At 45.5% G+C, this 13,739-nt stretch overlaps 1 protein-coding gene across 1 annotated transcript in view; it reads left to right on the plus strand.

Annotated features, from left to right (window-relative positions):
• Positions 1 to 8,602, plus strand: part of SBNO1 (strawberry notch homolog 1) — a 31,081-nt gene extending 22,479 nt beyond the window's left edge. Inside the window, exons 23-32 of the mRNA XM_064726456.1 lie at positions 20 to 91; positions 541 to 640; positions 1,139 to 1,213; positions 1,451 to 1,597; positions 1,682 to 1,776; positions 1,912 to 2,004; positions 2,402 to 2,539; positions 3,055 to 3,131; positions 3,832 to 4,025; positions 4,901 to 8,602. Of these exons, the coding sequence (XP_064582526.1) occupies positions 20 to 91; positions 541 to 640; positions 1,139 to 1,213; positions 1,451 to 1,597; positions 1,682 to 1,776; positions 1,912 to 2,004; positions 2,402 to 2,539; positions 3,055 to 3,131; positions 3,832 to 4,025; positions 4,901 to 5,043 (1,134 nt within the window). The 3' untranslated portion in view covers positions 5,044 to 8,602. The remainder of the gene's footprint in view (positions 1 to 19; positions 92 to 540; positions 641 to 1,138; positions 1,214 to 1,450; positions 1,598 to 1,681; positions 1,777 to 1,911; positions 2,005 to 2,401; positions 2,540 to 3,054; positions 3,132 to 3,831; positions 4,026 to 4,900) is intronic.
• The last annotated feature ends 5,137 nt before the right edge of the window (positions 8,603 to 13,739 follow it).

Genomic DNA, 13,739 nt, shown 5'->3' on the forward strand with positions numbered 1-13,739 from the left:
CCATGTTGTGTCTTGACAGGGAGCCCTGACCCACGGAGACAGACGGGCCACAGAAACTCGAGACCTCAGCAGATTCAATTTTGACAACAAGGTGACAATTCTGTTTCTGTTGCAGAACTCATGCTGTGGTGCTTATTCCACAGAGGAGCTGTTGAGGAAGGTTCCTCTCCATCCCTTGCCTTTAACTCCATCCCTTGCTGATGGAAGGCCTCTTTCTGTAACCCATGATTGTGTTTGTGAAGCCATGTGGAACACACGTGTGTAAATCACTTTTCTGCTCTTGCAAACAATCAGAGTCTTAAGTAAATGGTGTGTGTCCTTTAAGCCACAATGAAAGATTAATTTGGCAGTTCTAATTAAAAATTAAGACTTGGCTGTTTTCAGTTATAAACTGCACTACATAAAGGTGATAAACAATTCCCTTCACTATTGCACAGAAAAGCTTTTAATTGTGAATTATAAATACCTGTTAAACCATGTGTGCCTGGAGCTGTGGCACCAACACTGGGTGGCATTGACAGAACTTTCTTTCTTACACAGTATGGCAGAAATGCTCTGGAGATCGTTATGAAATCCATTGTGAACTTGGACTCTCCAATGGTCTCACCTCCTCCTGATTTTCCTGGAGACTTCTTCAAAGGTAAGGCTGTGATAGCTACCTTTTGGTCCTTCTCCAGTACACAGAAAATGCAAATACTGTTAGAGCTGTAAAATTGTTAGAATTTCAAATGATCAGCTGACACAGATGGGAGTAAACGCCCAGTGAGAGTCTGTGCACGTTGCTTGAATGTTGAAGTTCACACTTGAAACCAGATCTGTGAACTCTCAGTGTGAGGAATGTTCTGTATCTGCCTGGCCAGTGGATTACAAACAGATTTTTATCTTGATTTTCCCCTTGCCTGTTGGAACTGTTCTCCTGCATGGTGCCATGGGTGCTTTCCCCTGCCTGTGATTCCTGCAGGGACAGAAGGCAAAGCTGTGTCTTGGTTATTGATGTATTTGGTAGAAACTGCAGTGATGGGAAGTGAGGGGTGTCAGAGGCTTTGGAATTGGATCCTATGGCTCAACAAGCTGTTGCTTCACTGGGTTATTTTTAGATGGCAAAGCAGCAATGATTGAACTTCTTGCTCTTTCCTAGATGTTCGTCAAGGATTGATTGGTGTAGGCTTGATAAATGTGGAGGACAGATCTGGAATTCTGACCCTTGATAAAGGTACTTGGGTGTTCAGTGTGTCTGTAGAATGTCCCTGTCACAACAGTGGGTTCCCAGCAGCAGAACTGAACTTGGAACTCTCTAAAAAGTGACCTTTTTTGGAGAACTTCATGTTTTCTGCATTTCTGAAAGAGTGTATTTACATGGTGTTTGTAAGGCTTTGAATACTGATTGAGGGCTTATGGTTATCAAAGTTAATCTTTGCCCTAATACATGTATTTCTTACTCTTTTTTAAGATTACAACAATATAGGGAAATTTCTGAATCGAATTCTCGGCATGGAAGTCCATCAGCAGAATGCTTTGTTCCAGTACTTCTCTGACACGTTAAATGCAGTTATTCAAAATGCTAAAAAGAATGGCAGATATGACATGGGCATCTTAGGTGAGTAAACCAATTCACAGTGCTCTTGAACTTCACTGAGAACAGAGCAACAGAATAAAATAAAACTCTTGCTTCCCTTTTCAGATCTGGGCTCTGGGGATGAGAAGGTGAGGAAGGCAGATGTGAAGAAGTTTTTAACTCCTGGATATTCTACCTCTGGACATGTCGAGCTGTACACAGTGAGTGAATCCTTTATCATCTCTGTAGGAACTAAGAACATTTGCCAGGAGGTTTTTACACTGTGTTCAGTCCCCACCTGTGTAACTGCTTGAAAGTTGTTCCCACTCCAATGCCCCTGCACTGCTCTCTTGCAGATCAGTGTGGAGAGAGGAATGTCTTGGGATGAAGCAACAAAGATCTGGGCAGAACAAACAGGTCCAGATGATGGATTTTATTTATCACTACAGGTGAGATTCTTCTGTCTCTTGGATTATGTTCAGAGGCTTTGGGGGCTAAACTGAAAAACGTACTTGTTTAGCTTTCCAAAATACATTGAATCTTACATTAATTTTAATTTTAAGGGTTTTATAACACTGAGTAATAAATTCTTCCTTTTATTTCCTCAGGATATTTCCTGATAGGAATATGAGCCCAAATTTTAATAGCTTTTATTTAAACCTCCACCAGGAAATTGTGGTTTCACTGTGAGGTTCATGTGGATTACTGTGTCCTAGAGGTGTATGACTGTCCTTGGTTGTACTGTTACACACTTATTACTCTGTAAAAACAATATGGAATCACTTAAGCAGATAATTTCATCATGTGTTAATTCAGGAAGTTTTGGGTTTGTCTTTTTTTTTCCAGATAAGAAATAACAAGAAAACAGCAATTCTAGTAAAAGAAGTGAATCCTAAAAAGAAGCTTTTTTTGATATACAGACCAAATACTGGGAAACAACTCAAACTAGAAACATGTGCAGACCTGAAAAAGAAATATAAGAAGGTAACCATTAAAGTTATGCTTGTTTTTTAACTTAGAAAAGTTGGAAAATAATTATAAGGGCTTTATTTTTTTTGTATTTATGTATAATTTTGACAAGTCAAAAAGAAGGCTTCTTTCTCCAGAGCAGAGCTTTTATTTGGGTCTTTTTAAGCCAGTCCACATGATTTTGGCATTCCTATATCCATTTCTGAATTCTTTCTGAATGTAAATTATCTGTGGTGTGGTAATAAGAAATGAGGTTCCTTAGGGTCTAGCAAGTGTTGAATTTGCAAGAATTTAAGGAAACTCTCATCAGGTGCATTATTGAAAAAGCTCTGAGGTTCTGCTGTGTTTAAGCATTTTGGACATCCTTTGGGATGGATAATTTGAAATTATTATGATGTAGGATTCTGTACCTCTGTACCCCATCCTGATGCTGGTGCTCCCTCCTTTCTCATGATAACAACCAAATTATTTTTATTCTGTGTAAGTTTTGATGTGTTTTGCTTCATTCCCACTGTGGATGACTCTTGCAGGTACCTTCTGAGGATGCTCTGCCGCACTGGCTGGAGCAGTACAACTCCTCTGCAGACACCTGCACCCACGCCTACTGGTCAGTGCTTGTGCTTTAACTTCTGCTGTTTCACTTTGGGCTGGTTTAGCACTGCTTCTGTCCCTCTGTCCCTCCTGTAGAGCCTTGTGTTTCTTGGCTAAGGGAAGTTGCCACATGTCCAGTCAAATGACCCAACTTGTGAGAAAACCTTGAGCTTTGCACTTGCCCTGAAGTCCCAGTACATGAGATGAGTGTTAATGTATAAATTCACTCAGAGTGACTCAGGAGTAGTTTGTGCTTGAAGTGTCTTCATCTGTTCTGTTATTGTAGTCTGATAGTTCAAATGTTACTGGGGGAATGTTTAGAGATGAGATGGATGTCAGAAACAGCTGTTCCTCCTCTGCTGCCTCCTGTGTGGCTGAATTCCTGAGGAGCTGCATAACTGGTAGAAGTTTCAGATTAATATTGGAGCTGCTGAAGTACCCTGATCAGATCCCAGTGTCCTGTAACGTACTCCAGCTCTCAGGTGACCTCAGTGATGGTGTCTTTGACCCCAAGCTCTGTCTGTGCATTTTGTAGATGGTGCTTAACGAGGCCAACCCTTCCCAAAGCTTTACCATTACCTGTTCCCAAAGTGTCCTTCCCTTAGTGTGTGTGCTCAACTCCGAATGCACGTTAAACAACCACAAATCTTATTTGTAATGAAATGAGAGACTTTAGTTTGCAGAATGGTTCTGAAAGCTTTTCTCTCATCCTGCAGGAGAGGGAACTGCAAGAAGGCAGGCCTGGGGCTGGTGTGTGAGGTGGGGCTGCGCTGCAGAACCTACTACGTGCTGTGTGGCTCCGTGCTGAGCGTGTGGACGAAGGTGGAGGGAGTGCTGGCCTCGGTCAGCGGCACCAACGTCAAAATGCAAATCGTGCGCCTGAGGACAGAGGATGGGCAGAGGATCGTAGGTGGGTGCTGGGGCTCTGCTGCTGCTCTGCTGCCCCTTGGAGCAGAGCTGGCCTGACTGCTCAGTGCCTCTGTGCTGGCAGCCACAGTTTGGATAAAGGGGTTTAAAACAGAACAGGCTTGTCTGCTCTGGAGGGGCAGAAGTGCAGCTGCAGAAATCTACAGTACAATAGATTGAGGAGCTTAATGAAGGCAGGTTGCTTTTTCACCAGGCTTTGGAGCACTTAATCTCAGTTATTTGCATTTTCTGCAGCAAAAACATCATGCACAGCCTGCTCCAGACAAGATTCTCTGACATCATGGTGGCTCCACTTTTCCCCCACTTTTGGCAATTAAGAGTAGGCCTTGAAATAATTGTTTTTGTGGTTTTTGAGCTACTGAAAGTGTGTAGAATGACTTCAAGATTGTCTCTTGACTAAACCTCATAGAGAAGCCCTCAAAATAGGGACCTCAGAAACCAAACTCTCCAAATGTTTTGTTAAATGTGGACTTCCTGTGGAAGTGCCAATATCATGGCAGCTCCTCCTCTAGTACCAGTTTTCTGGGATGTTGGAAGTGGGTTTTTCCATGCTTAAACTTTCATGATGATGTAACTTCTGTGAGACTAGAAAAGCAAAAATAGCTGACTTCTCATGACAGCAGGTAACATGAGAATAAATTTTGTTGTCAGGCAAAATGAGAACTTTTCTCTTGCTTCACAGCCTAAAGGATGTGAAGGACTGAGGAGCAGGACTCGTGGCTGTGCTGATTAGACTTGACATCAGAACAGTCATTATTGAATGTTGCATAAATGAAAGGGTGCAATCATCAGCCTGAGCTCTTAGTGAACACAACTGATGGTGTTTTTATGAATCCATTGATGTGTTGCTGTTCTCAGGTTTGATCATTCCTGCAAATTGTGTGTCGCCCCTCGTGAACCTCCTGTCGACGTCGGACCAGTCGCAGCAGCTGGCAGTGCAGCAGCAGCAGATCTGGCAGCAGCACCACCCCCAGAGCATCACCAACCTCAACAACGCGTGAGAGGACAAGCTACAGGTGTTGACTTTGGTGTTTGAGGAAAAGGCTGTAAAAGCATATCACTTGCATAAAAATCAGGGACAGATTCCAAAGAAATATAACTTTTTCAGTTCAGTTGTGTCTCAAATACTTTGGGAATAAAGAGATCTAAAAAGGTTGGTAGAACTGAAAGCCAGCAGTTGTTTATGGTGGTGCATCTGTCTTTCCTTATGCTCTCTGTAGTGCTTCCTGTTTGCTTTTACTTTTGGCCTTTTAAGCTACAAACCACAATTTGTTTGAAAATGCTTGAAAATCCCCAAGCAGGCTTTATTTTTCTCTTGTCATACAGTGCTCAGGGTTTAACGCAGTGCATCGATGCCATTGCTGTGGGAGATCTCGAATGCATGTATTGAGTATATATATAGAAAATATATATTGGGTTTTTCTCTTCAATTTGAGTTTATAAAAGCATGAAACCTAGAGGTTGCACATCATGCATTCAGGTTCCTTCCCAGTTTCTGTTTGACAGTGCATGTCTTTGGAAACGGGCATGGACGGCATAAACACACGAGACAGGAATTCAGAGAGAAACACAATCTTAGTTGTACAGCATTGGTTATTGCATTTTTATAGTGTTTATACCCAGGTGTTGCATTTTTTTCTGGTTCTCTCCTGGGAGTTATATATTTGAGTCTACAACATGTTCTTTTTGTGATAAACATCTTAAATTAAAATTAGTTCATTTTTAATGTATTAATGGTATTCCTAATGTGTACTGCAAAGATGGCTGGATGCCTGTTTTCCTTAAATTGAAGCATTTTCTTAATCTGAGGTGGTTATGGAAACTTAAGTGCAAATTCACTTCCATCTCGCATACAATCTTATATTTTTTACTTCATTAACATAATTTAATTTGTCACTTTTAAGATGAAACCTTGCTTGAGCTGTAAATTAGAGAATGGGAAACACTTGAGGGTTCCGCTGTATGTGCTGTTTCTGTTATGTTTAATATGTTGTAAGACATTGTAGAGTTTATCTGGAGCTGTTTAAAAGAAATTGTAATGTACAAATGTGAATAGTCACTTATCTATAATATGGGTAAGTTTTGTTTTGCCTATAATAGTAGATGTTTATAAGAAAGTGAAGGACAATGTTTGTCATTTCTTGCTTGCACAGGTTGCACTATTGAAAAATTGAGATTGTATAAACCTGTCCAAAAAACTACAAGATAATGATCTTGTAGATGTCAAATAAAAGTTATTGTACTAACAAGAAGTGGAGTCTTGTTTAGGCAATCACCATATTCCAAAAAAACTAACAAGTCTGTACAATTGGAATTGGACAGGACTTGGCATGTTCCTGCTCTAACCAGGCTTCTGTCTTGCAGCCCAAAGCTCTCGGCTGAACTCGCTCACGAGGCAAGAGCCAGGCTCTGTCTAAAGCTCCCTGTGTGCTGTAAGGAAGGCTCAGCTCAGTTCCAGAGCAGGATGGCTGCAGGTGTGGCACCTCTGAAGCAAAGGGGCAGAAGAAGGGGGTTCCCTTAGGGGATTATCCCTGATTTATTCCATACATCCCTTATGGAATTATTGCTCCTGAGGCTCTTTAATGCTCCCTGTGCCAGCAGCTCGGTGTGGTCACCAAGGGAAGGAGGGAAGGGAGACCTGGCAGGGAAGGAAGTTTGCCCAATTCCCTCAGCCTGAAGTGGTCAGGAGGGATGAATCCCCTGCTCCTGCTTGGGATAACTGGAACTGCAGATCTGGAATAATTCCTGTGCCCTCCATGTCCTGCTGCACCTCTGTAAATCCCTGGGATGCAGGTGCTTGGTTTTGGGGGATCTTCAGTGCTGGAGCAGGGGAGGGGAGCTGAGCACTCACAGCACTGGCAAACTCCAGAGCACAGGGTGTGGGGGAGGCTGTTCTGTGTTCTGTACCCACCAGGGGATGGATTTGGCACCCATTCCAGGAGCAGGGCTGGGATTTTGAGGAGTGTGTTGACAGATTACTACTGCAGCAGACAGCAAACCAAACTGCCAGTAACGACAGGCTGTGTGTGGCTGCTGCTTCATTGTTACTTGCTGGAGAAACTTCTGCCATCTGAGATGGTGACATAACATTTTAGGTCTTGATCCTCAGTAAAATAGTTCTGAAAGTGGTAGACTCACAATTAGCGATTTTTAATTTTTTTTTAATAATGATTTAAATACACTTGGTTCCTAAGTGCTCTTTTCAGCCTGGTGTGTTCACTTTGATTGTTGGGATGAGCAAATCTGATATTCCCTGTATTGATGAGCAAACAGCACTATTTGCTTCAACCTTTTAAACTTCCCATGGACTTGTGTCCCCTGGAGGGGAAAAAAGCTGACAGTACTTCCAAGATCCATAAGAACTGTTCCTTTGCAGAAATCCATTCCTCTGCTTGCTCCTCTTTGCCTGCTCCTTGCACCATCACTGCCTTGGCTTTGCCATCCACTCACTAACACAGCTGCAGCCATGGCTCTGGACTGTTGTAACATCTTGAAAGTTAACATCAAAAAAAAGAAAACAGCTTTCAAGCCACAGCAATATTTTCTCTCTTGAAAATTCCTACTCGGTGCTTGGGGTGTGGATTTTGGCAATTGTTCTCTGCATGAGCTGCTGATAAAGCTTGGGGAGAAAGGGAATCTAAATTGCCCTGGATGGGGCAAGAACAGTGACTGGTGTCCCTTTGCAGCACTGCCTGTGAGACAAACATCTTCCTGGGGAGGACAGAAAGACCAATTATTACATCATAAATTAATTACCAGGCCAGGCAAGGGTGCTCTCTGTATTTTCCTGCTTGTGGGGTATTGATCTGCTTTGTACAAAATGAAATACAAAATGCTCTGTACATCTGGAATGGACATGAAGCCTATAAAGGACAGAGGGCTCTGGGAATGGGCAGTGCCCTGTGTGAAATGGCAGCAACTTCTGACTGTGTGCATTTTGGAATTGTGCTGCAGAAGGGGAGGGTGCATACTTGAGTTGATCTGGGAACTGAAAACCCAAATTTTGGGTTCTTTTTTCTAACTGTCCCTTGACAGCAACTCAATTATGACTTGTTAACTAGTTTCATAATTAAGATATGTCTGGCATGATAAATGCAATTATAACCCCCTCAAAACCTCCTTGCACTGCAAATATTCCAGATTTTCCGGTGGCTGTGTGGTTCATTGGGAACACACTCCTCTTGTAAGGACTGAAAGTTCCCCAAAGATGCAAGTTCTCTGTTCCATGTGTAGTATTTTCTTTGTAAATGGAGAAATCTCTGCAACCTGTAAACGCTTGTTCAAGTGAATTATCAAGGGGTTTTGTATTTTTCTTTTGTGTTTGGAATAACTTCACTCGGCTCCCAGTGCAGTCTGTACATAAATAGAGCCTGTTTGTATATAGAGGTGTTAAAGGCTACTGAATTATTGAATGTAAATAACTCTCGTTTTCCTCTGTGGTTTTTTCCTTCATGACCTTCCCAAGATGTATTCCTATTTTCTCAGCCTGCCACATGGGCAGCTTGTGTGTACTTTGAAATATATATAGAGCATATATAAACCTTCCAGGGTGTGTGTGTACATTGTAGATGTTATGTGTTGTCATCTTTTTTTTATTCAAAAATTTCATCGTCTGTCTCCCATGATCCTTTTGATGCTCTGTGGGTTTATTCTCCATTTTTAGTGTAAAATGCATTCCCCTGAGAGAAATGGACCCAATGTCTTTCAGTGATGCATGTTCACTTGGTGGCTGTATCACAGAAACAAATTTGAGTTCTCGTGGAGATTGTTTCCTTCAGTCTTTCAGAACTTGAGCTTTAATCCTAGAAACATTTCTATTTTCTTCCACTCACTGGCATCCCCAGCTGTGCATTCAGTGAGCTCCAAAAATCAGAGTTCTAGAATTAAGTTCTAACACATCAAAGTCTATTACTGCTTTTATATTAAATGTGAACTGTCTTAAAAGTGCTCTAGAATGGCAGTGATTGAGAGCAGAAAAATGTGTCTATTGTAGCATTTTCCTGGGAAAACTCTGAGCTTCCTGTCATGTCTAAAATGCAAAATGAGCGTAATGAAACTTTCTTACCTTGGGAAAAAAAACAGTGCCGGTTTTTAATTGCCAGGTAAAAATAATCTATTTCCATCGAGGTTGGAGATGAGTAAGAAATCCCATTAATTGTCTCCCAGTTATCCCTTGAGCTCCCAGCAGCTGTCCCGTGGGTTTGGCCCTTCCCCAGCTGCAGGGCAGGACTGTGGCCTTGCAGTTGTTCCTGAATTCAGCCATTTGCTAAACCTGAGCCAGGGCCAGAAGTGCAGCTGCAAACAGCAACAAAATCCTGCTGGCACTTTCTGTGCTCACCGTGGGCTTTAAAGGGGGTGCTGGGTTTGTGTGGGGCTGGCAGCAGGGACACAGTGACACAACCATGGCCCATAAAGTGACACAAAGTGACACAAGCACAGCCAGGTGGGACCTGGGCACCCTCGGGGCTGCCCTTCCCTGGGAGCAGCATCAGCCCCAGGCTGGGGAATGAGTTTGAAAAGCAGCAATTCTCTTCTTAAGGAGAAAAACAGGGATGAAAAGGCTGCAAGGTGCTGTTTCTCAGCCCCACTTACAACAACTGCAGGCTTGTTGCCCTAAAAGCTTCTGCTCACAGAGTGAGGTGTAAAAACCTGCAGAGAAATTCCTGGGTCTGATGTCCTTCGCTGTTTCTTTCTTGGCCCAAAATAATTTTTGAGTGAAAGGGATTTGAGGCACCACTAAGATTCAAGAATAGGGACTGGACAGGGTTAAGCTGAGGCCAAAACTCGTGGAAGAAATCTTTTGCCTGCTGTGTCCTGAGGCAACATCCCGGATTCTGTGAACCTGGCACCCTGTGTGTGGAGGATGCTGAGATGGCTGGGGGGAAGCTCAAAGTGAAGCATTTGGTGCACTTAAAACAGGCAGCTAAACCAAAATACAGAAGTATGTTCAGATTTAGTGATGTCCTGCAGTGTCAGTACCTGAACCAATGTGTGTTCCATTTTATTTTGTGAGAGCTGACTTTGGTTGGTGCCTCTGAACTTGGCTGTGCTTGGGGCATCACTGCAGTGACAGGGACCTTGTGGAGGAGTAGTTTTCCTACACTTAATTTGTACTGGGAAGGATAAAGAGACATTTCTGCTGCCATTTCTGGTGCCATATATATTTATGTCTCTTCTTCCTGTCTTGGAGAAGATAACCAGGAAAATGCCAGCTTCCTTGCAGTCACAGAATCGCATTTTTATTTGCCAAGTAATTTGATTTATTTTTCAGTCATTGCCATATTGAGTTTTGTTGGAGGTGGGTGTTCACTGCCTCGGCACCTTCCCTGTGCCCCAGCCCTGCAGGAACTCACTGGAATCTGCTCTGCACAAAGGATACGCTGATTTTTTGAGTAGGGCTTTGCTGTTTGTTCAGTCTCCACCTTTAAGGGTCCAAGGTGACAGAATCCCAAAGCCACACAGGATTTCAGCTGTGTGAGGTGTTTTTATTGCCTGCCCTGATGGGAACCTTTGCCAAGCTGAAAGCCTCCATCCTGCAGCCTGGGGTTGTCCCAAATGTCCCCAGAGCAGCAGGACTTGGAGTGCCTGGCAGTGAAACACCAGCAGTGTTTGGAAAGATTGATACCCCCAAAGATGACAAACAGAAACATGATGGATTCCATACTCAGTTCTTTCTTTTTTGGTAAAAAAATTGTTCAATAAATTCAGCTGGTTGCTACTTTGGGTTTTTTTTTTTTTTCTTTCCCCTTTTAATTTTCTGTTCTGGAACTTGCCCAGAGATGCTGGAACGCCTTTCAGCAGCACAGCTACACCCATTGAGCACACTCACTCACACCATTTTAGGATCCCTCAGACCAGCAGAAGTCATGTTCCAGTGATCCAAACAGCTTTTCTTTCCATCCACTTGAATCCTGGCACTTTACCTGGTTAATGTCACTGGTAAATCAAACTGGTTTTATTGGTAGTTAAGGGCAGACTCACAACGTTCTTGAAGTGCTAATTGTGTTGGGCTTAAAAAAGAGAGGAGGGTTTATAAAAAATATATCAAGATTGGAAAGTATCAACTTCATATTTTATGCATATTTTATGCAAAGTATGAAAATAGTTTTCCTTTATCCAAAGAGTTAGTCTGGGGTAAACAGACTAATCTTAGTTTTGTACATCATTTAACATTGACTTTTATTCTCATTTTCCCCAAATATGGAAAAGTGATGATGCCAAGATCTCAGCAATAAATGAAGATGCCCAAACCTCAGAATTTAATTATTCATTTTCACAAAGCAGTAGACTTTGTTCTGTAAGTAAGGGAGAAATTTCTTAAGAGAGGTTTTGGTTGGCTCCTTTCCAGCACGTAAATAATACACCTTAAAAATGCCAGCGAGGCAGTGCAGGAGCTGACAGCCTCTTCCTTTGGAAGTCCAGCTCTGGTTTGTGAGTTCCTCCCACATTTATAAAGTGGAAGAACCAACTTTGCCTGCTAAATGCACAAGGAACTGCAGGGCATGAGCAGAGCTCTGTGTCAGCTCGGCCAGAGTGAGTTAAATCATAAACCGGGGTGCAAGGGATTGAATCCCTCCTGGGCAAGGAACACAAACGTGCAGCAGTGGAACGGTGGCGATCTGAGCCTGCACAATTCCCTCTCTGTGTGGGAATGCTGGGCTCTGGGACAGGGCAGAGCCGCTCCGTGCAGGCAGCCCTTGGGACCGGGACCTTCCCCATCTCCTGCCTGCCTTGGTGAGCGCCCCAGCTCTGCTGCCCCAGCCCGGCTGCTGAGCCACTCTCACCCCCGGCTTTTGCTGCTCAGCCCTGGTTTCCTCCTTCCCCTGTGCCAAGGGAAAAGCCCAGCCCAGCCCAGGAGCTCCTGGGGAGGATGCCGGGCCCGGCCTGGCCCCCGCAGCCCCTCAGGGCCTCGGGCTCGGTGTCGGATCGCTGGCAGGGCTCGGCCTCGCTCTGCGCTGCTCCAATTCCCGACCTCGCCATCGGCTCACCCGCGTCTGCCAGGGCTGTAAATCCTTCACATCCGGGCTTGTCCCTCCTCTCTGAGCGCGCCCAGCGCGGGGACAGCGGGCAGAGGCTGCAGCGCCTGCCGGGCAGGCCCGGCCTCCGTGGGGAGCAGCCACAGCCTGTCCCCTCCCAGAGAGCCGGGGGGACACCAAAAGGGCCTCCCCTTTTTGCTTTTGCAGAGGGGAAAAGGGGTTTTTAGGCAGTGTGCCAGGGCAGGAGGCTGCTGTGGCTCTTCAGTGGATGTTTAGGCAGAGTTTGATGGTTTGGCTCTCTAAAACCACTTCGTGTTTAACATCACCCTGTCCCAGGGCCTCCACCGGAGCGGGGATTGGCACTGCCAGGCTCTGCCCCCAGGGCTGGGCACACGGGCTTCACACCACTGAATCTCTCACTTGGCAAGGGATTTCAGGGCTCTCCCTTCTCTGAGCAGTGTCCAGGAGCTCAGCACACGGCTTAGACTCATCCTGGCAGAGCCGTGTCTGGGCTGTGGGCTGCTGAGGGAAGAACAAGGACGTGCCATGCCCAGCAGTGCCAGCCGAGGGCTGTGTGGCACCGCAGGCACCGAGGGGCCGCCAGTGCCACACACGGTGCTCACACTGCGCTGTCCTGTCACCCTGATTCACCTCCTGCTCTTCTCTCCCCGCTGCCAACTCTGGGTTGTTGTGAAGCTCCACATTCCTGTCCCTACAGTCATTTCCATTTTCCAGCCCTGGGCTTTGCTTTCACTCTCTCCTCCACTTCCTCTGCTCAAATGACCAGTCCCAAAGCAATTAGGGATGCTCCCATCAGGCTGCACACTCGGTGCTACAGGGAGCCTCTGAGGGACAGAGGTGTTTGTGATTATTTGTTTCAGGCATGTGACACTTGCTTTGCACTCAGGTGGTTTTCTGTGGGGCTTAACCCCAGCGTGTCCCTTCAAACTGTGATTTGAATCTGCAGCTCTCACGGGTGCCACGTGGATGATTATTTCTCATGGACAGGGGTGTTTGACACCCGCCTGCTCCAGGAATCCCTCCAGGCGAGCCAGCACAGCTTGGCTGCTGTGGATTCCTGCGCTCCCAGACGCAGAGCAGGTTCAGGAGCTTTCCCAGACAGGGCTGGGATGAAAGCAAAGTCTCAGAGCTGCTCTGCCCCAGCCAAAGGGTGGGGTATTCCCTGCCCCGGGCCCGCAGCAGCGCGGGGAGGAGGCAGAGGCAGGGCCAGCCCGGCAGTGCCAGCTCACTCCTTGGCACAGCCTTCAAGGGCTCAGGAGTGGGAGGGGAGCGGGAGTCCAGCCCACAGGGCGAGGAGGGAGAGGCCTTCCAGGCAAACTGCAGGAATCGGGCAGGGTGGAGCACTCGTTTGTCTGGAAAGATGATGCAGAGAAGCCCTGTAATGTGGGGATAAAGTGATATTCCATCCCTGCAAGGAAGGAGGAGCCCCTTGGCCCAAACCCCACCATCATCCTGGCTGCCTTTGCCCTGTGCCCAGCAAAACAGGGACCTCTCCTCTCCTCTCCTCTCCTCTCCTCTCCTCTCCTCTCCTCTCCTCTCCTCTCCTCTCCTCTCTCTCTCCTCTCCTCTCCTCTCCTCTCCTCTCCTCTCCTCTCCTCTCCTCTCCTCCCCTCTCCCTCTCCTCTCCTCTCCTCTCCTCTCCTCTCCTCCTCTTCTCCTCTCCTCTCCTCTCCTCTCCTCTCCTCTCCTCTCCTCTCCTC

The sequence above is a fragment of the Zonotrichia leucophrys genome, chromosome 15 (assembly GCF_028769735.1).
Source record: "Zonotrichia leucophrys gambelii isolate GWCS_2022_RI chromosome 15, RI_Zleu_2.0, whole genome shotgun sequence".
NCBI lineage: Eukaryota > Metazoa > Chordata > Aves > Passeriformes > Passerellidae > Zonotrichia > Zonotrichia leucophrys.